The sequence below is a fragment of the Polypterus senegalus genome, chromosome 15, assembly GCF_016835505.1.
Source record: "Polypterus senegalus isolate Bchr_013 chromosome 15, ASM1683550v1, whole genome shotgun sequence".
Lineage (NCBI taxonomy): Eukaryota > Metazoa > Chordata > Cladistia > Polypteriformes > Polypteridae > Polypterus > Polypterus senegalus.
In genome coordinates this window covers 19,435,087-19,455,362 of record NC_053168.1, presented here as the reverse complement: position 1 = coordinate 19,455,362, position 20,276 = coordinate 19,435,087, and the positions used below count along the sequence as shown (strand labels likewise).

General features: G+C 40.9%; 1 protein-coding gene across 7 annotated transcripts in view; it reads right to left on the bottom strand.

Moving 5' to 3' along the window:
• The window catches only part of LOC120515588 (FH1/FH2 domain-containing protein 3-like), a 674,713-nt gene that overhangs the window by 334,432 nt on the left and 320,005 nt on the right, over positions 1 to 20,276 (bottom strand). For all 7 annotated transcript variants that reach the window (XM_039736692.1, XM_039736693.1, XM_039736696.1 and 4 more), the window contains exons 4-5: positions 17,466 to 17,533; positions 9,481 to 9,586 (exon numbers count right to left, since the gene is read on the bottom strand). In XM_039736692.1, the coding sequence (XP_039592626.1) occupies positions 9,481 to 9,586; positions 17,466 to 17,533 (174 nt within the window). The remainder of the gene's footprint in view (positions 1 to 9,480; positions 9,587 to 17,465; positions 17,534 to 20,276) is intronic.

The following is a 20,276-nucleotide window of genomic DNA, read 5'->3' as shown; positions in this document are numbered from 1 at the left end:
TGATAACTGAACACTGCTACTGAGCTCTCTGTACACCTCGTCATTAGGCCCACCATCCTGTGCCGTGGTTTCTCTCATCAGTGTTACGCTGTATCTGTCAATTCCTCCAGATGGTGTCTGCTAGTATCTCGAGTTGTCTCACTTGTATCTCAACAAAGATGAGGGATCACCATCCTTGTTATCTCACCCAGCCCATCTACTCACCACCCTAAGCTGAATTCATACTAAAGTTCTGGAAAGTGGCCACCATTTTGTTAGTTATTTGAAATTCTTAAGTATAAGTGTTACAACAGGTGTACTTCTATACCTCTCCTCTGCTTCTGATACAGTCAACCACCCTCTCTGACCTCAGCATTACTGGAACTTCTCCCACATGGTCTGAGTTCTACCTCCTGGTCAGATCCTACCATGTGTCGTGGTGAGAAGAGATGTCAAGGGTGCATCGCACAAGTTCGAGTTGCCCCAAGGACCGGTGCTAGACCCTCGCCTCTTCTCTCTGTACATCCAATGGCCAGGTCCTTGTGTAAATAGGGAGCCTCCTGCCTCTTTCCATGTCTATCTGACAACCTGGACCTCCCAGGAAGGGAGTCCATTCTGGTCTGCCATCCATCACACCAACCAAACCAAATTTGCAACCCGTGGAATTTGTGACGAGAACACAAATGCTTTTGGCTCATCTGCAGACTTTCTCTCCATGTGGAAAAACAGGAGAAAATGTTGGTGTAGAACGTGTTAAGGGAGGACGTTTACCTGCCGCACTTTTTAACTGTTAAAATCAAATCACCGGGGTTTGTGACTGCCATGGCGTCTTTCTGGAAGGATCAGTGTACAGTGTGAGGGTTAGGGTCAGGGGAAAGTGGACACATATGGTGTTACCTCCATATGTGAAACAGAGGCGAGGGCATTAATGTGAAAGTGTGTTGGGCCGTGTGGGAGTGAGCGGCTACAGCACTGGAAGGCTCCCTAAGTCGGAGACAGAGGTTTTAGCCACATAACATCTCATGGGATGAAACAACTCTTGCTTGTACCCCAAATAAATTATTTTTGTGAGTTTCTCATTTTGCGCTTGTGAAAATTTATGGGCAACTTCACATTTTGCTTATCATTAACAAAGAGTGATGACATCACTTCCAGTTGATCGACTAACTCCACTCCTTCTGGTTCTTCAGGATGTAGAGTAAGAGGAGCGACCCTCAGAAGCAGACTGTCATTTTATACCACAACCCTGACAGGAAACACTGGAGCGCTAAGCTCAGCTGACATACTTCATTTTGTGCAAATTGCTCTTTCAACACCCTTTCTGCATTTCTGGCAAACAAATGGGATCTTCTTCTGAAGGCCTGATACTTTGACATGGTCTTGTTAAACTGGTAAACCAGCATTTTTAAATTTGCAATCATGAATGACTGGATCACTCAGATCGATGCAAGCAAGTATAATGTGAGGCTCCAGTGACATTATGGTCAAGTTTCAGGAATGCAGGCTGAGTTTGGCCATCAGTCACACACACACCCCTGACCCGAATATTTACCAGTGAATTCTTAGGATTGCATGAGTGACTGGACAACCGACCCACCCCCCAATCCCCAATAAGCCCCCCCGTACCCCCCATTTTCGGCTTGGAAACATGAGGAGAACTCCACTTGGAAGCACCACATCCTGGAACTGACCCTCTTCCACAATAGTGCTTCTACATGGTAGTGCCACCCACCACCACAGCTATGGCACAACTAAACCATTTCCAGATTATCAGTCACTGGGGTTCTATTGAAAGGTCAACCTGCACATGTTAATTAATAGAATTAATAAAGCAGGCAGTGTGATGTGACGGTTAAGGCTTTGGACTTTAAACCCTGTGGGTGTGAGAGCAAATCCCACTACTGACACCATGTGACCCTGAGCAAACTACTCCAACTGTCTGCGCTCCAACTGAGAAAACAAAAGAATTCAACCAATTGTATCTCCGAAATGTTGTAATTCACTTTGGATAAAGAAGTCAGTCAAATAATAAATAATAATAATAAGAAGAAGAATAGATTATAAGTGGAGTTGTGGAGTCGGAAGCAATTATTGGGTTACAGGAGTAGCAGTCACTAAAAATGTTATAAACGTAATATAATGTCTTAAAATTTAGAATTTCACTTATACTAATTCAATTAAATTGTTTTTTCTCCTAGACTTTTGGTAAAAAAAGGGTCTGTTTTAATTTTGTAAGCATTTATACTAATAAAAAGCAAAGCCCTCACTCATCACTAATTCTCCAACTTCCCGTGTAGGTAGAAGGCTGAAATTTGGTAGGCTCATTCCTTACAGCTTACTTACAAAAGTTAGGCAAGTTTCATTTTGAAATTCTATGCATAACAGTCATAACTGGAACCTACTTACGTACATATATACGGCCATAGCCTGCTGCTCGGTCACAGTGTGAGGCGGAGTTGCGTCCCTCATCGTCACGCCTCCCACATAATTGAGTGCCTGCCCATATAAGGCCGTCCATCAGCAACAATCCAATAGACACGCTGCCGCTAAATATTCGCGGGTGAAGGACTGTGCTTATGCAAACAAAGATGAGATGGTCAGGGATAGACTAGTATTTGGCACAAACTCAGCGAAAGTGCGAGAGAAACTTTTAAGTGCCGGGTCTGAGCTAACATTAAATAAAGCTGTGAACATCGCAAGATCGCGCGACATAGCACAAGCACAGCTGAGGACCTTCGATGCATGTACTCCGAGCGGCTCACGTGAACTGACTTTACAGGACTGGGAAAGGTAAACCTGTGCATGCAGTGTATGATGTCTCAGATAAAGAGGAAGACGAGCTGCTTATTGATGCAGTAAGAAGGAACAACCCTCTGAATCTGAACAAGCCTTTGTAGACATATCAATAGGAAAGCAAGGTGTAAAGCTTAAGTTTAAATTAAGTTCATAGACATGCTGCCGCTAAATATTCACAGGCAAATCCACAATTTAATACCGGGAATGCCTGTTAAACATCTTAGATTCATGAGTACCGATTTGGGTAGTGAACACTTCGATGAATGAAACCTGTTATCTTTACAACGGTTGACAAACATGGAATATAACTTGAACACAACACATCCTCCAAATACAAACCTGATTGAAAGAAATAATGATAATCAAATCCTTGATGACAGCAACACTCATAGCAGTGACAAAACGATTACATTGACAATCATGTTACGTTATTTTTAAAATGTTTCCTTTTCTTTTTCATAACTTCTTTAACGCACTACTTCTCCGCTGTGAAGCGCGAGTATTTTGCTAGTTATTTAATAAATACAAAAAAGCCACTGTGGCGCTGCTATGCCTTTAAACTCAAATTTAACAGTGACACACCCACACCAACACTGAGGACTTTCAGCCAAAAAAATCATTCAACAGACGTTTGTCAAGAAACACTAAGGGGGCTCCTTTATAAGTAATAGCAATATGTCTGCATAATGCCTCACTCGGACTGGGACTGCCAGGTCAGAACTTTTCTTTCTTTTGCTTTATTGTAACTCCAGTGTGTGTTCAGACCAAAGTGTGTGGGTGTCTATTTATTTATTTACTTATTTATCTACCTATTATCTATGTATTTATTTAATGAGCGTCTGTAAAAAGCCAAATTTCCCCCTGGGGACAAATAAAAGTTTTGTCAAACTATCTATCTAATAAATAGTGCCTTTTATATCTATCTATGTATCCATTGTTTATATAGTGCCTTTCACATCTATCTATTATATAGTGTCTTTAACATCTATCTATCTATCTATCTATCTATCTATCTATCTATCTATCTATCAGGTTAGATTGATTTACAGTAGCAGTGATGATGTGCCTTGTATCTTGTATGTTGTAAGCTTTCAATCAATATAGCAAACATATTAGTTTAATTACAATTAGTGGAGTCAGAGTTTGTGGTATCAGAAATTGAGAATTTGGAGTTGTAGCCTGAGCCAAAGGTTTTATGCTCCAGAGCCCCAGGATTTAAGTGACTGTGATAGTCTAAGCTTAGATGCAAACAGAGCATAGATAATCTCATTGGAAAATGGGCTGAAGAGATTTCAAGATAAAATTACATAGCATGCCTGTTCCAACTGTTAGGGTCAAGATGCCATTTCACAAGTCAAGACTATAGGGGATTTTTTCTGTCAATCAGATCCACCACCACCACCACCATATAATGGCTCTGGCCCTAGGCAAGTGGAGAGTGGGGAGGTCTCCTGGGTTACACATAATCCCCTGTTTCCACTGCTTCTTTAATCAGCTAGTTCAGCAATCAGAACAATGTAATGAGACATCAAAATGGCTGCCAAATATGAGCCACGGGCTAAATGTCCACTGATCAGTAAAAGCCTGTAAAATCTTTTAGAACGGACTATATAATGCTCCAAAGAATCTGCCATGATCGGCGTAATTGTGGGCCACTACAATCTTCTGTGCTACTTAGGATGTGTGAATTCTGAAGCATAAAGGGAAAGAAAGTGTGAAGCCATGGGCAGAAAGGGCAATGTGGAAACAGGCACCAAATGGAATGGCCGTGACACATAATGTCAGGCTCTCCCTGTGAGTGCCAGCATCAGTGGTGTTACTGGAATGTCATCCTGGGCTGCACATTTGAATATTTAGGGGGAGACAGATAAATAACAAAACTTAATAAACTTTATTCATAATGATTTTTCTTTGGGTGAGCACTGTCCACATGTAGCAACATTCCTAGTCAGCATTTTGTGCCACCTTATGAGGAATCTTCAAAACATTTATGTACTTTATTATTTGAAAAAATATTCATTCATTCATTCATTCAGACAGACAGACAGACAGACAGACAGACAGACAGACAGACAGTTAGTTTTATTTGCCCACCAGGGGAAATGAAAAAATTAAATTAAAAACTTTATAGAACCTCAAAAAAATTATGAATATTATAACAAACACACAAAAAGCCCCCCAAACACACAAAAGAACACCTGGCAAGGATAAAAAGAGAGCTCCTGCTGTCAATAGCATGCGTGCAGGTGTCAGTAAGATGGTCAGATCTGCCCTGTTGTAGCACAGATTCACATTTAAAGGCCTCTAACATTTGAACAAAGAGCAGGTCCGGCTGGCTGTGTCTTCCAATGGAGCAGGACACATGCTGATGGAGGTTCGTTCCTTCCAAAGCTCCCCTGGTTGAAGTCGCCAGCATTCTGGAGTCAGACTGATTCATTCATTAGAGTGTTGGTAACAGAGTGAATCATTTCTGTTGCTGAGGATGACGTGAACACATTCTGTCAGCATTTCAATTTATGGATTGCACCTTTTAGTTTCAATTATAATGCTCTTGTTTCTTTATCATTTGTCATTGCCACAGATGTCCAGTCCCTCGCCTGCCTTTTCCACTGTCTGATTTTATCAGATTAAAACTTTCCAACATTCATCACATCTGAAATAAGGAGTATAGGCCAGTTCGCTACAGTACTCCATAATGCCACGGCACCTGAACTCTCACCGTGACTCACCATGAGATGTTCATATTAGAAACGGATGAGCCGATGTTGTCTCCCCACTCTCAGTGCACTTAGACTTGTGGTCTGCATATTTCTAAATTCATTATGAAAAATGTTTCTTTGTTGAAAACATAGTATGTGATGCGCTTGTTCTGCACAAGGTATCATTATTTTAATTAAAATTTATTCTAATATCAGAAAACTAGCCAAGGTCATTACAGGGAAGACAAAATAAATCCTTCCAAAAAAAAAAAAAAGAAATGTAATAATAAAATTGTTGTGAAAATAAGAGAATGAGAGAGTCAGAAGCTGGAACAGAAGATGTAAGTCATAATCAAAATCAAGAAGAATCGTAAGAGAGGAAACCAATAAGGACAGTAACAGACTAGCGCCAAGTGTTTTAACGGGTATCCCACAAACTTAGACAACCAATATGTGCACAACGCAGACCTGTAAACGCTGACACTTTGATGTGTATGCCCACTTCTGGCTGACCTGCCTTAACGACAACCAAACCAAAACAAAATACACAAAATGGCGGCGCCCATATAACAAAAGGGCATTGTGGCAAAACGTATTTATTATTTAACATGAATAACGTGTCTAAGTAAAGAGTAAATGTAACTACAGTAATCCCTCCTCGATCGCGGGGGTTGTGTTCCAGAACCCCCCGCGATAGACGAAAATCCGCGAAGTAGAAACCATATGTTTGTATGGTTATTTTTATATATTTTAAGCCCTTATAAACTCTCCCACACTGTTAACATTATTAGAGCCCTCTAGACATGAAATAACACCCTTTAGTCAAAAGTTTAAACTGTGCTCCATGACAAGACAGAGATGACAGTTCTTTCTCACAATTAAAAGAATGCAAATAGATCTTCTTCTCTTCAGGAGCAGAGAATTTCAGAGGGAGAGAGAGAGAGAAAGAGCGCTCGCAAAGAAAAGCAAACAATCAAAAAATCAATACGTGTGCTTTTAAGTTTGCCGCAGCATTTTTCAGAGGAGCGTCAGTATCTTCTAAGCAAACAGCCCCTCTGCTCACATCTCCTCCGTCAGGCGCAGAGAACGTCAGAGAGAGAGAGCGAGATTAAAGCAACAATCAAAAAATCAATACATGTGCTTTTGTGCTTTTAAATATGCTGAGCACCGCAATAAAGCGGCATTTTTTTAGAGGAGCGTCAGTATCTTTTAAGCAAACAGCCTCTGTGCAAACAGCCCCTCCGTCAGGTGCAGAGAATGTCAGAGAGGGTGAGAAAGAGGCAGAGACAAGCAAACAATCAAGCTCCACACGGGATGCATATCTTATAGCATTGAGGAGTTTTAGTTAATATGTAATACATGCTCTGATTGGGTAGCTTCTAAGCCATCCGCCAATAGCGTTACTTGTATGAAATCAACTGGGCAAACAAACTGAGGAAGCGTGTAGTATAAATTAAAAGACCCATTGTCTGCAGAAATCCGCGAACCAGCGAAAAATCTGTGATATATATTTAGATGTGCTTACATTTAAAATCCGCGATAGAGTGAAGCCACGAAAGTCGAAGCGCGATATAGCGAGGGATTACTGTACTGCATTGTTACAAAAAGATTAACAATTCAACTCAGATCATGACACAGAATACTAATTTGGTTAATGATTCTGTGAGAGACCGAACTCTGAACTTTACTACTGTGGCCAGAAACGTAGATTGTTATGTTTTGACTCTAGGTTCAACTTTTGAGTTTCATTTTAAAAAACTGGTTCAGTCTTGTTTTTCTCATTTAAAGATAATTGCTAAAGTCAGACCCATATTGGGTTTTGGCAACACTGAGAAATTAATTCATGCTTTTATTAATGCAACTCCTTGCTCTCAACCCTTAGCAAAACCACTTTGTCTAGGCTGCAAGTGACGCAGAACGCTGCTGCAAGACTCCTCACCAGGTCAAAGAACTCTGCTCATATCACCCCTAATGAAGCTTCATTGCACTGGCTGCCAGTTAGTTATAGGATCCAGTTTTAGGCCCTGCTTCTAACCTGTAAAGCTCTGAATGGGTGGTCTCTTGGCCTTGGAACTCTTGCAGATTTTGTTTTTTTTTTTTTTTTCCTCCAGCCCTCTGGAGTTTTCTTTTTGTTTGTTTTTTCTGTTCTCCCAGCCATCTGACCTTACTTTACTCTTTGTTAATTAGTATTGCTTAATCTTATTTTTGTTTCATCTTGTAAAGCACTTTGAGCTACACTATTTATATGAAAATATACCATATAAATAAATGTTGTTGTTGAATGATATGGCAACCATATATGTTAAAGACATGTTGAACTTTTATCATACAGGAAGACCTCTTAGATCATCTGACCAGTGCCTATTTGTCATTCCATGCTGTAGATTAAAAAACAAAATCGGGAGTGGTCTAACCTAGACTTTCTCGTATACTCAGATATGGGGATGGATATTTGAGGTTAAACCACAAGACAATGTTTATATTTTTTAGTATCTATCTATCTATCTATCTATCTATATCATGTGCATTAAGGGGCGGCACGGTGGCGCAGTGGTAGATCTGAGTTCGCATGTTCTCCCCGTGTCTGCGTGGGTTTCCTCCCACAGTCCAAAGACATGCAGGTTAGGTGCATTGGCAATCCTAAATTGTCCCTAGTGTGTGCTTGGTGTATGTGTGCCCTGCAGTGGGCTGGCGCCCTGCCCGAGGAAGTTTCTGCCTTGCACCCTGTGTTGGCTGGGATTGGCTCCAACAGACCCCTGTGACCCTGTGTTTGGATATAGCGTGTTGGATAATGAATGGATGGATTATGTACATTAAAGAACCATCAACAACAAATCAAATAAAATTAATAATATATTGAACAATTGTTTTAAAAGTAAAGTAGAATAAATCAGACTCTGCACCTGCTTGAATAAAAGATAAGGTGCCAATTCCGGATAACAGAAATAGCTCAAAAGTTGATAGAAATCTACATTTTGCACCTAATACTTGTATGCAAAATGTGGTTGTCCTAAGTGAAAGCGTACTCGAGTTATCTTGTTTACACACACATAGACATAATTCCAAAAATGGTGTTTTCGGACTCAGGGAGGTCTAAAACGCTGAGATTCATCAAAATCTCGAGGTCAAATTTTTGGATGATTACAATACTTTCCCTATACTTCGTATACAAGAAAGTAAAAAAGGGACAGAACCTTCTCTCTTATGGCCCCAAACTTTGGAAAGGCCTGCCCTTTGATATTAGAACATCTAATTCTGTAAATATACTTAAATCTCAATTAGTTTATTTTCGTATCTTTCTATCATGTATTTTATTTATTTATGTTTTTATGATGGTTTGCTATTTTTATTCCCTTCTTGGTTGTTTATCTAATTTTATATGAAATATTGTAATGGTCTTTTGTATTCTGTTGTTGGAAAGCACTTTGTGCATTTCACTTAAAAAGTGTCCTATAAATAAAGTAATAATAATAATGACAGATTTTTATGTTTTGCCATCCTCTGCAAATCGTAACGTGCTTTTCTCTACCATTACTCATCTGTTGGTGACAATGATGTCCCCAGCGTCCATCCCTTAGTCGAAGTCATCAGCTGTCCTGGGCCCTGTGCATTTGTGACACCTGTCCGGCAACATTTAAACATCTCTGCCCACTTGTAAATACTTTGGTAAGGTACAGCCTCCATTCTGAGTTCATTAAATGAGTGAGAATGTCATCTACTCCCAATAAAAGTCTAACAACACTTCTCTCTTCTTTGATCTAAAACGATAGCCCTGAAGCCACAAGGACAGCGACATCAAGTTCAACAGCAGCATTGTACCAAAACACCAGAAAAAGAGTCACCAGGGTGAGCCACCTCACTAAACCACACAAGTTCAGAAACCTATGCAGACCCTCAATAAATAAAAATAAAAATTTCAAGCAAAACTTCACAAAGTTATGGCGCTTGAGGGCATTTCCTCAGATTTCTTCAACTCAAACTTAAAGAATCTGACAGAGCAGCTTACCTCTCAAGATGTAATTCTGGTAGTTCTGGTCTGCTTCGGCTCCCACCTTTATCAGACATGTCAAGCCCTCAGCAATGACAAACTCGTGTACCAAATCCTTATCGTCCTGCAAAATTCGGAAAATAAAAGATCAAGATTTTAGTTAAAATACCATAAGACAAAAAAAAGTTGTAAGTTATTGACAAAAGGTCTAAACAGGTCTGGATTAGCAATCATTAAGCAAAATAAGAACGTTCTTAAGGCATCAAGGGAAGGGGGGCACCACAGAAATGCTCCATTGTCAGATTTACCGTGGACCATATGGTGCAAACCTGCAAATGGCGCAGCTGAACCAGGTACCACAAAAAGGGGCTCCCACATGAGATGACAAATTACATACGTAAACAAAGAATAATACAAATAAGAATAAAATAGTAATAATAGAGGTTAATAATAAATATTAATCTTGGGAATACAACAAAATTAGCATCTGGTAACTGCCACACTGTCCATTGAGACTCATGTGATCCTTCTCGTCTTGGTCATGTCAGCTGAGAGTGAGTGTAGCTCATATACATGGGGGCACCACTAGAAGATACACCACTAGAATGCTATTGTAGAGGGGATGAGCCATGTCCAACTTCCTCCAGACATGATGCTAATCTTGGTTTCATCTGCCCAGAGAATCTGGTTTACTTGGGTGCCTTTTTGTAAACTCCAAGAGGGCTTTAATGCATCTTTTACAGAGGCCACATTTCTCTCTGAACATCAGTGGAGTGTTGTAGTGGTGGTTGCCCTTCTAGAAGTTTCTCCCATTTCCACACAGTTTCTCTGGAGAACAGCCAGAATGTTTGCGCACCTCTCCTACTACAGTACACATTGTGTACATTAATTTTTGAATTTGGAGAGCTGGCCAGCTCTAAGAAGAGTCATGGTTGCTTCAGATGTCTTGTATTTAAGAATGATGAAGGCCACTGTGATCTTGAGAACGTTCAACAGCTGCACTCTGTGCCTCGGCACAATCCTCCTCCACCGGCATTTCCTTCAGTCTCGTGGTTTGATTTTTGCTCAGCTGTGGGACCTTCTATAGGCAGGTGGGTGCCTTTCCAAATCTCATGCAATCAACTGAATTGACCTCAGGTGGACTTCAAACAAGGTGTAGAAACATCTCATCTATGTCCAATAGAATGGGATGCACCGGTGTCAGATTTCAAGTGTCAAGACCACTGTGATCTTGGGAACCTTCAGTCCCAGCTCCGTGTCTCAACACAATCATGGCTCTAAGCTCCGCTGGCAATTCCTTCAACCACATGGTTTGGTTTGACCTCCTCTCTTACCATGGCCCTTCTCCCACAATTGCTCACTTTGGCCAAGTGGCAGGCTAGCCTTTAGGAAGAGTCACAGTTACTCCAAACTTCTTCCATTTAAGAGTTTCAGTATGACAGCAACTGTGCACTTGGGAGTCTTCAAAGCTTCCCTCAGATCTGTGTCTCGACAGAATCCTGTCACTAAACTCTGAAGGCAATTCCTTCCACCTCACGGCTCTCGGTTTTTGCTCAGCCATGAGACCTTCTGTAGATGTCTGTGTGCGCATGCGCACGTCTGTCTTAATCAATCCAACGAGGTCGACGCCAAACAAGGTGTAGAAACATCGTAGTGGTGATCAATCGAATGGGAGGCACCTGAGACAAATTTCAAGGGTGACAGCTAAGCGTCAGAATATTTGTGTCAATGGGATATTTCCATTATTTGCATTTGCAAAAAATGATCTAAGATCCTGTTTTCGTTTTGTCATTCTGGTGCACCGAGTGTTGTTTGAGGCTGCAACTTAACAAAATGTGAAACAAGTGAAGGGATCTCAAGACTTTCTGCACACACTGCATAGGCCCCAATTGTTTACCTGAGTGATAACTGAATGAATGAATGAATGAATGAATGAATGCTACTGTTTGGCTTGTGCTGCCCAGGCTCACATTTCATATCACTGAAGATGGCGACCAAACTGGAATGTGGGGAGAGCCCAAGGCGGTTAGCAATTCAAGATTTGCCATCAGCCTCCTGGATCGACGTTGGCAATTCGGTGTCACTGTGCATACACATGAAGGGTAGGCATGGAATGCTGACGTGTTTAGGAGAATAAACAGCTCCTGTAGATGACACCTGGCAGCGAACGTGTTGCATACTCCATACAGCAGTTAGAATAAAAACGAATTACAGCGACAAACTCCTGCTCCCCTATTTCTTTCTAAGCAACAGATGAAGTGAAAACATCAAAGCCGCTGGGCTTTTCAATATTGTAATTCTTTCATGTATTTCATCATTCATTTTGGAAAAAAATATGTTTTCCTTTAGCAGCAAATGAAGCATTTGCTAAAGACATACTGTGAGAATGCAGCACCCTAGGCAGATCTTTCATAAAATGTATGTTGCGTGTGTTTTTTTTTTTAATAATATGTTCTTTAGGGGCTTATAAAATGGAAATTTTGTATTTTTATGTTTAATAAATGAATCATTATGTGATACAAAAAAATGACCTTGGCGAAAAACTGTCTTTTCAGTGCTCATAATTTGTACTTCACAGAAACCAGATGTGAAACCCAAACCACAGACATTCCCCGACTTTAAACATGCCCCGACTCAATACCCCATACCAATACACAAAAGGATCGTGCAGGTCGATTAAAAGTAACCAAAAAGATTCATAAACCTTACATAAGGTAAGACACAGACAGAGTGTGATTTACGGTTAGTTCACACCAGCGCCAGCCAAGGTTCCTTTAACTACTGTGACTAAATAACACCATGACGGTCCAAACAGATTGCAAGTATGGCATTGATGAAGTAACTTAAGGTATACAAACATGGCACAAAAGGGGGCACACATCAAAAAAGCTTATGCCACTCTGGGCTGCCCTATAAGGGAGGGCCTTGGCCACATACACAAGCAATCACAAAATGAAACAGCCCCTTTCTACCAAATCCACTGGCCACCACCGCTACTTTTCCACCGCCAATCTGAGCTGACTGAGGAGATGAAAGGCCGGATAGGCCTGGACTTTGGTGCACCTCTGCTGCCATTCCATTTTGACAGGAATCGACGCTTCAGGGTCATATCAAATAATATGAGGATGAATTAAAAAATTGACTTGGTTACCGCAACGGATAGAAGTTGACACAACACAGCACATTTGTGATGGCTTATGGGTAGTATGAATACACACAGTGCCGCACTCTGCTGTGAGTCTAGTTGAATGAACATGGACGCTCCACTGTGGGTTTGCACCATCATTGAACAAGGCACCGTACTGAGATTTCCTTGGGCAGAAGGAGTGAAGTCCATCATGTGCAAACTTTATGGCACCCCAGGTTACCATACATTGTGGCACGTGCAGATCTATAGGTGTGATCCAAATGTGCAGCATCAGTGGACAACGCAATCCGTTAGTCTTCTCTGATGAAGGCATTCGCCATGTCCATGTGGAGTTGTGTGTGCGATGTTGATGGTCGACCAGATCGAGCTTTAGCGGTTACTCTTGTTCTACCAACTTAAAAGCTTTCTACCCATTCATAAACTTTTACTGAGATGTGCTGTCCTCACTTCCACCCTGAGCCAACATCCTTCAGTGAATTTCAGCAGGTTTCACAACCCCTGCCCAAAGAAATCTCACTACAGTGTGTTGTTCAACAACGGCGCCATCCTGCATTGCAATGTCCATGATGTTTTGATCTTGGCTTCAATTAGACGAATGGCAGAGTGCAGAGCTATGTGTGTGTGTGTGGTCACACTACCCATAAGCCACTGTAAACATATTGTATTGCATCAGCTTCTGTCCATTGTGGTTAAAGTGTAACATTCAAATTGCCTTTACTTTTTGATTTTTCCCTCAAATTTGCCTTTTTATTCGCATTCATGCATTACTTAGAGGTGATGAAAACGGGCCAACATAAACTCCTAAATCCTTTTCTGAGGTTGCTTTTTGTAGGACGACATCTCGTATCTTGTATTTGTAATTGATGTTCCCATTACCTACGTGTATCACGTTGTACTGTCCCATATTAAACTGTATTTTCCAGGTGTTCGCCCAATTCCATTTGAATTCTTTTTGCTGCCTCCTCAGTGTCTGCCATTCCTCCAATTTTAGTGTCATCTGCCAACTTAACAAGTTTACTAGCTACACCGCACTTGATGTCATACGTTAAAATCAGAAAAAGTAACAGCCCAAGGACAGACCCCCCAAGGGACTCCACTGATGTCCTCCTCATTATTTGTACTCTCTGTCTCCTCCTGGTTATCTAGCCTGACATCCAGTTTTGTAGGTTACCTCTGATGCCTTCAGCTTCTGATTTCACAATGAATCTTCAGTGTGCGACTGAGCCAAAGGCTTTCTCAAAGTCTAAGTACTATTTGTACTGTGTTAGCCATTATGGATGTAGTGAGAAGTCACACAAAATGACATCTTTTAATTGGCCTGAAGAAGGGCCTCGAGTTGCCTTGAAACTTGCATATTGTAATCTTTTTAGTTAGCCAATAAAAGGTGTCATTTTGCTTGACGTCTCACTGAAAGTCAGTTCTGTCATATGCTTGGCTTTTGTCAAGCAAAGACTTTGGCAAGATCTTCCACTCGTAAACTCATGGTGGCTGTTATTTAGTATGTTATTTTCATAGAGGTTCTTTTCTAATTTCTTTCTTTCTGTAGTTTCTATTATTTTGCATTGTACAGAAGTGAGACCCACTGATTTATAATTACCAGGATACATTTTGTCTCCATTCTTGAAGATTAGGGTGACATTTGCAACTTTCCAGTCTTCAGATACTTCTCCTTTCTCAAACGACTGCTCAAATGTGCCAACTAAGGGTTTATAGCTCACATCTGTCACTCCTTTCACTGCAACTGGTAAATCCCATCAGCTCCGGGGGTTTTATTAGTCCTCAAAGTACGGAGGGTTTGAAGCAAATCTACATCTGACTCGGTGTCGCCAGGCCTGTGGTTTCTCATCCAATTGGGCTATTTTTGATCATGAAAAAAATGGCCTTTTGCAGGTTGTGATTCTTTTGCGCTACTTCTTAAAAAAAACAACACTGTATTTTAGGCTGTTTTTCAAACCATTCCAACAAACTTTTACCGTTTTCATCCATCTGGCACTCCTTTCTCCGCTATTCACACTTGTATTATGTCTCTACCCCTTCATGTGATGTTATATACACTCACCTAAAGGATTATTAGGAACACCTGTTCAATTTCTCATTAATGCAATTATCTAATCAACCAATCACATGGCAGTTGCTTCAATACATTTAGGGGTGTGGTCCTGGTCAAGACAATCTCCTGAACTCCAAACTGAACGTTAGAATAGGAAAGAAAGGTGATTTAAGCAATTTGGAGTGTGGCATGGTTGTTGGTGCCAGACGGGCCGGTCTGAGTATTTCACAATCTGTTCAGTTACTGGGATTTTCACGCACAACCATTTCTAGGGTTTACAAAGAATGGTGTGAAAAGGGAAAAACATCCAGTAGGCGGCAGTCCTGTGGGCAAAAATGCCTTGTTGATGCTAGAGGTCAGAGGAGAATGGGCCGACTGATTCAAGCTGATAGAAGAGCAACTTTGACTGAAATAACCACTCGTTACAACCGAGGTATGCAGCAAAGCATTTGTGAAGTCACAACACGCACAACCTTGAGGCGGATGGGCTACAACAGCAGAAGACCCCACCGGGTACCACTCATCTCCACTACAAATAGGAAAAAGAGGCTACAATTTGCACGAGCTCACCAAAATTGGACAGTTGAAGACTGGAAAAATGTTGCCTGGTCTGATGAGTCTCGATTTCTGTTGAGACATTCAAATGGTAGAGTCAGAATTTGGCGTAAACAGAATGAGAACATGGATCCATCATGTCTTGTTACCACTGTGCAGGCTGGTGGTGGTGGTGTAATGGTGTGGGGGATGTTTTCTTGGCACACTTTAGGCCCCTTAGTGCCAATTGGGCATCGTTTAAATGCCACAGGCTACCTGAGCATTGTTTCTGACCAAGTCCATCCCTTCATGGCCACCATGTTCCCATCCTCTGATGGCTACTTCAGGCAGGATAATGCACCATGTCACAAAGCTCGAATCATTTCAAATTGGTTTCTTGAACATGACAATGAGTTCACTGTACTAAAATGGCCCCCACAGTCACCAGATCTCAACCCAATAGAGCATCTTTGGGATGTGGTGGAACGGGAGCTTCGTGCCCTGGATGTGCATCCCACAAATCTCCATCAACTGCAAGATGCTATCCTATCAATATGGGCCAACATTTCTAAAGAATGCTTTTAGCACCTTGTTGAATCAATGCCACGTAGAATTAAGGCAGTTCTGAAGGCGAAAGGGGGTCAAACACCGTATTAGTATGGTGGTCCTAATAATCCTTTAGGTGAGTGTATACCCATTCTATCACTCAAAAGGGAAAAAGCCGGGCTTTGGTACGTACCTAATGCTCTTGCTCTGGTACCACCCGCGCCCAGCATTCTGGGGTGTCATTTTGTTTACCTCAGGCGTTGGGCTATTTTTTTGGGGCAAATTCACATTGGGCTACATTTTCAGGGAACTTGGCAACCCTGATTTTAAAATGGGAGCCTGCTATTACTTCTGCAATTGACGGGCATCCCAAACATGTGCATTTCACCTTCACTGATGACTCATAATGGCCTGGAGTGAAAATATGTGGTTCTTGACAGGGGTGCAGACTAGCACTCTGTCTGGGGTTGTGGCCTGGCTTGCACCTTAAGGTATTAGGATACCCTTCATACTCCACTGTGACACTTAAACTGGATTAATCCGGTTTGGTGTGAGTGATCATGTGCTGTCCAGGTCTGGGTCCTACTTCACACCCAAAGTTGCTAGGATGAAACCTGAATTGCACTAAAATGAGTCTTTTGATCTTTTAGATGGCTAGGGGGCGCTCTCCTCATGTACAGTGCCATGACACCAAGCTGCTTTGATAGCAATTCAGATCCATCAAAGGTATCGGAGGAGACAATCTCTAACATGTTTACACCAAATTGCAGTATGCTGCTCAAGCTGAGATAAGAAATGAGCCAATCTGACATGACACGAGTTTTCTGAGCACGTTTTAATGTTCTGCTTTTCTTGTAAAAATGCTTTACAATCAGTGTCAGCAATTAAAGTATAATTATGCAAGGAATAACACGTACCAGGAGGCTTCATGCGCGATTCATGTTGTGTCAAGTAAACTGCATCTGGATGGGTTCCACAGCACTGTGTTCTAAGATATAAAAATGAGCTGGTTGGGGGGGGGTTGTACACCACACTTACGTCACCAACAGCCCACCATACATGATGCCATGAAGTGCCTGGTCGGTTTAAAGAATTGGGAGCAACACTAAAAATAAGAGTACTATGGCGGCAAATGAAATTGTATTCCCTCTTGGCATCCATAAAATTATGGGAATCTTTCATGAGATGGTCAAATTATGGGAGGGCAACAAAGACAATGGCTGGTGAGCAGAAGCTAGGACACTTTTGGCCAATCGCTCGTTTTTCAAACTTACAAGGTCAATGGTGAAGTGTCTAACCCAGCAGCATCAGGTACAAGGTGCCAGTCCGTTACACTATTCTGCCATTTTCACAACACACATTCAGACCAGGCATATTCAGAATGGCCAGTCCACCTGTCACACAATATCCATTATAGACCTACCCAACCAAACCAAACTCTGGACTGAGTAACTGCCCACCACAGGGCACACACACCCACAAGCACTCCCAGAGATGGCACTCGAACTTCCACGCACACCTTTAGGAATGTAGGAGGAAAAACCTCACATGGGCATGGTGAGAACATGCAAACTCCACACAGTCTCTGAAATGGCCAATCTCCAGCTTCATCCTCATTGTGTTCAGTCGTGGTGCGCAAAAATGAAAGTCAGGAATATGGCACAACACCCACAACCCGGGATCAGCACTCAGAGCCTCGACCGCAGAGAGATGGAGACGGTTTACCTGGAAAATCTGCTTCAGTGAGAACAGGGCCCTCCTCAGCTCACGGCCATTCGAGTTGTAGAGTTTCTCTGGAAGAGAAAAAAGACAAATGGAAATTAGCGGTCAGGTGCAGGACAAAGAAAGGATAAAAAACACAAAAGGGTCAGCCACGGGACGCAGGGACAGGGCACCTGACACACACAGCTCTCCAATGGGGGCTGCGGTGGGAAATGAAAACATGGACACAATGGCCTTTGATTGTGCCATTAGCTCCTAGAAAATTCTAGAATGTGTTTTGTGTCTTCTGCATATTTATTTATTTTGCCCCATGGAGAAGCTGAATTTTAAAAACCTGCTACTGCTAATAATAATAATAAAAATAATAATAAACAATAGATCCATTTTCCAACTGAATACCCAGTTCAGGATCAGAAGTTTGAAAAGAAAAGTGGGAGCCAACTTGTTTGGGCCACCAGTCCAAAATATAATAATGACTGACGAGTTAGTTGAGTATAGACTCTTGAGATATGTTGGACTGAATGGCCTCTTCTTAACATAGCAGTGATAACGTTCTAATAATGATGATAGTAATAACAATAATAATCATGGCGTCCAATCCAGTGACAATCTAGTCAATCCAGTCCCTGTATTGCACCAAATGCGACCAGAATCGGCTCGAGCTTCAAACAAGCCTCTGACTGGATTAAGCAGGTTGACCAAATGTATTAACAAGAATAATACAATTATTCTTATTATCATCACCATTGTCCATCCAACCATTTTCTAACTCACAAAACCAGCTTAGGGTAACAAGAAGGCTGCGTATATCACTATGACACTTGAAGTACCACACAAACCAACAGTGGACTGGATGACAGTCCATTAAAGAATAATCAGATAGATAGATATTATTATGGTAAACACAATTGAGATTTACATTGTATCTGTCTTTCTAGAAACTGCCATTGTGATATATGACTGCTGATTCATACTAGACCCAGTTACTCCATTAACTGTGGCTTCAAAATGGATGTACTGTATAGACCTGCTTAAGTCTATTTCATCAACAGAGAAAGTGCACTCATACAGGGACAGATTTGAGTTGTTGTGGGGTGAGACACAGATAGATAGATAGATAGATAGATAGATAGATAGATAGATAGATAGATAGATAGATAGATAAGGCACTGTATAATAGATAGATAGATAGATAGATAGATAGATAGATAGATAGATAGATAGATAGATAGATAGATAGATAGATAGATAGATAGATAGATAGATAGATATGGCTTTCAGGATTTTGAACTAAGAAGTATCTTGAAATGGAGGGTGTTCGTCTTTAATCTATCATATCTATGTTTCTAATATATTGTCTTTCCTATCTATTTTATAGCACCTTTCACATATATCTATCTATCTATCTATCTATCTATCATATAGTGCCTTTCACATCTACCTGTGGTTTCTTCTTGCCCAGTGATTTTTCATGCATCAGTTTACAAATCTTTTTGTGCTCAGTTCGTTTTTGTCAGCCTAAGCACTAACTATTACAAAGTTTGAAAATCCATTTGATTTCCATCCAAAACAAACACTGAGAAGTCACAGCATACATTAGTTGAAGGTGTGATGTGCCTGACTCAAGTACCCCTCTCAGATCTGAGGTCTTGCTTTCCCCAGGCCAGGTTTATTTGCTTGTTTTTTTTTTTCTCCCCGTTACCCAGTGGCTTGCATGTTGATGCAGCACCTCAGATGCACGCAGTCAGGTCTACAGGGGTATCCATCAAATTCTCACCATTCCTCTGTCATTTTTGGCAGGAAACACATAAACACAATGCCTTGCCAAAACCTTTCTCAATGTTGTCTTCTGTGATGCACTCCATCATTGTGTAGATTCCTTCAAATTAGTCAGATTTTGCTAAAACAAACACTGAACAAACAGCTAAAGGGCCCGTGTAGGCCAGCAGACCTTCACTTCCTGTAGTACTAACCATTTTAAACCTCACATCAGGCTCGTATAAGGTGATCATACACTTGAACCGTTACTTTGCACTTTTTTTTCCACATTCACATTTATTTATTTAACAGACACTCTCACCAAAAGTGCCCTTCTATGTCCACAAACCCTAAAGTAATTAGACATGTTTATCTCCTCTTTTTACTTTTGTGTGCAGTTAATGCGCCATCCAGGATGCCATTCAGTGCCTTCTGTTTTGCCTGAGTAAATCACGATTCAAGCCACTAATGAAAAATTGCATTTACACATTTCTCCCAACAGATGTCAGGATAGTTCAGGAATTCCAAGCAGCAAGTCCAGCCATTCACACTGTGGCTCTGAAAATGCAAAATTACTTCATTTACGGTCTCATATAATGAAGTCTGACTTTCTGGCTATATCTCATATATATATATATATATATATATATATACACATACACATACATACATACATACACACACACATATATATATATATATATATATATATATATATATATATATATATGCAATATATAAAATTAAACAAAACAAAAAAAAAGACATAATACAAGACTTTGAACCGCAGCCAGAGAGGGAGATATGACCCATTATGCCTCATTCTGAGAGGGACTACTAAGTCAGAAGTTTTCTTTCATTTTAGTCATTCTGCTATAATTATTCTTATTTGCTTAACAAGCTTATTTAAAATGCCAAATTTCGCACTGGAGACACATGAAGTATTTAGCTATGTCATGGTGCCCTTTACATACTGTATACAGTATCTATCAATTTTTATATAGCATCTCTCATATCTATCTATCAATCATATAGTGCCTTTCACATCTATCTATC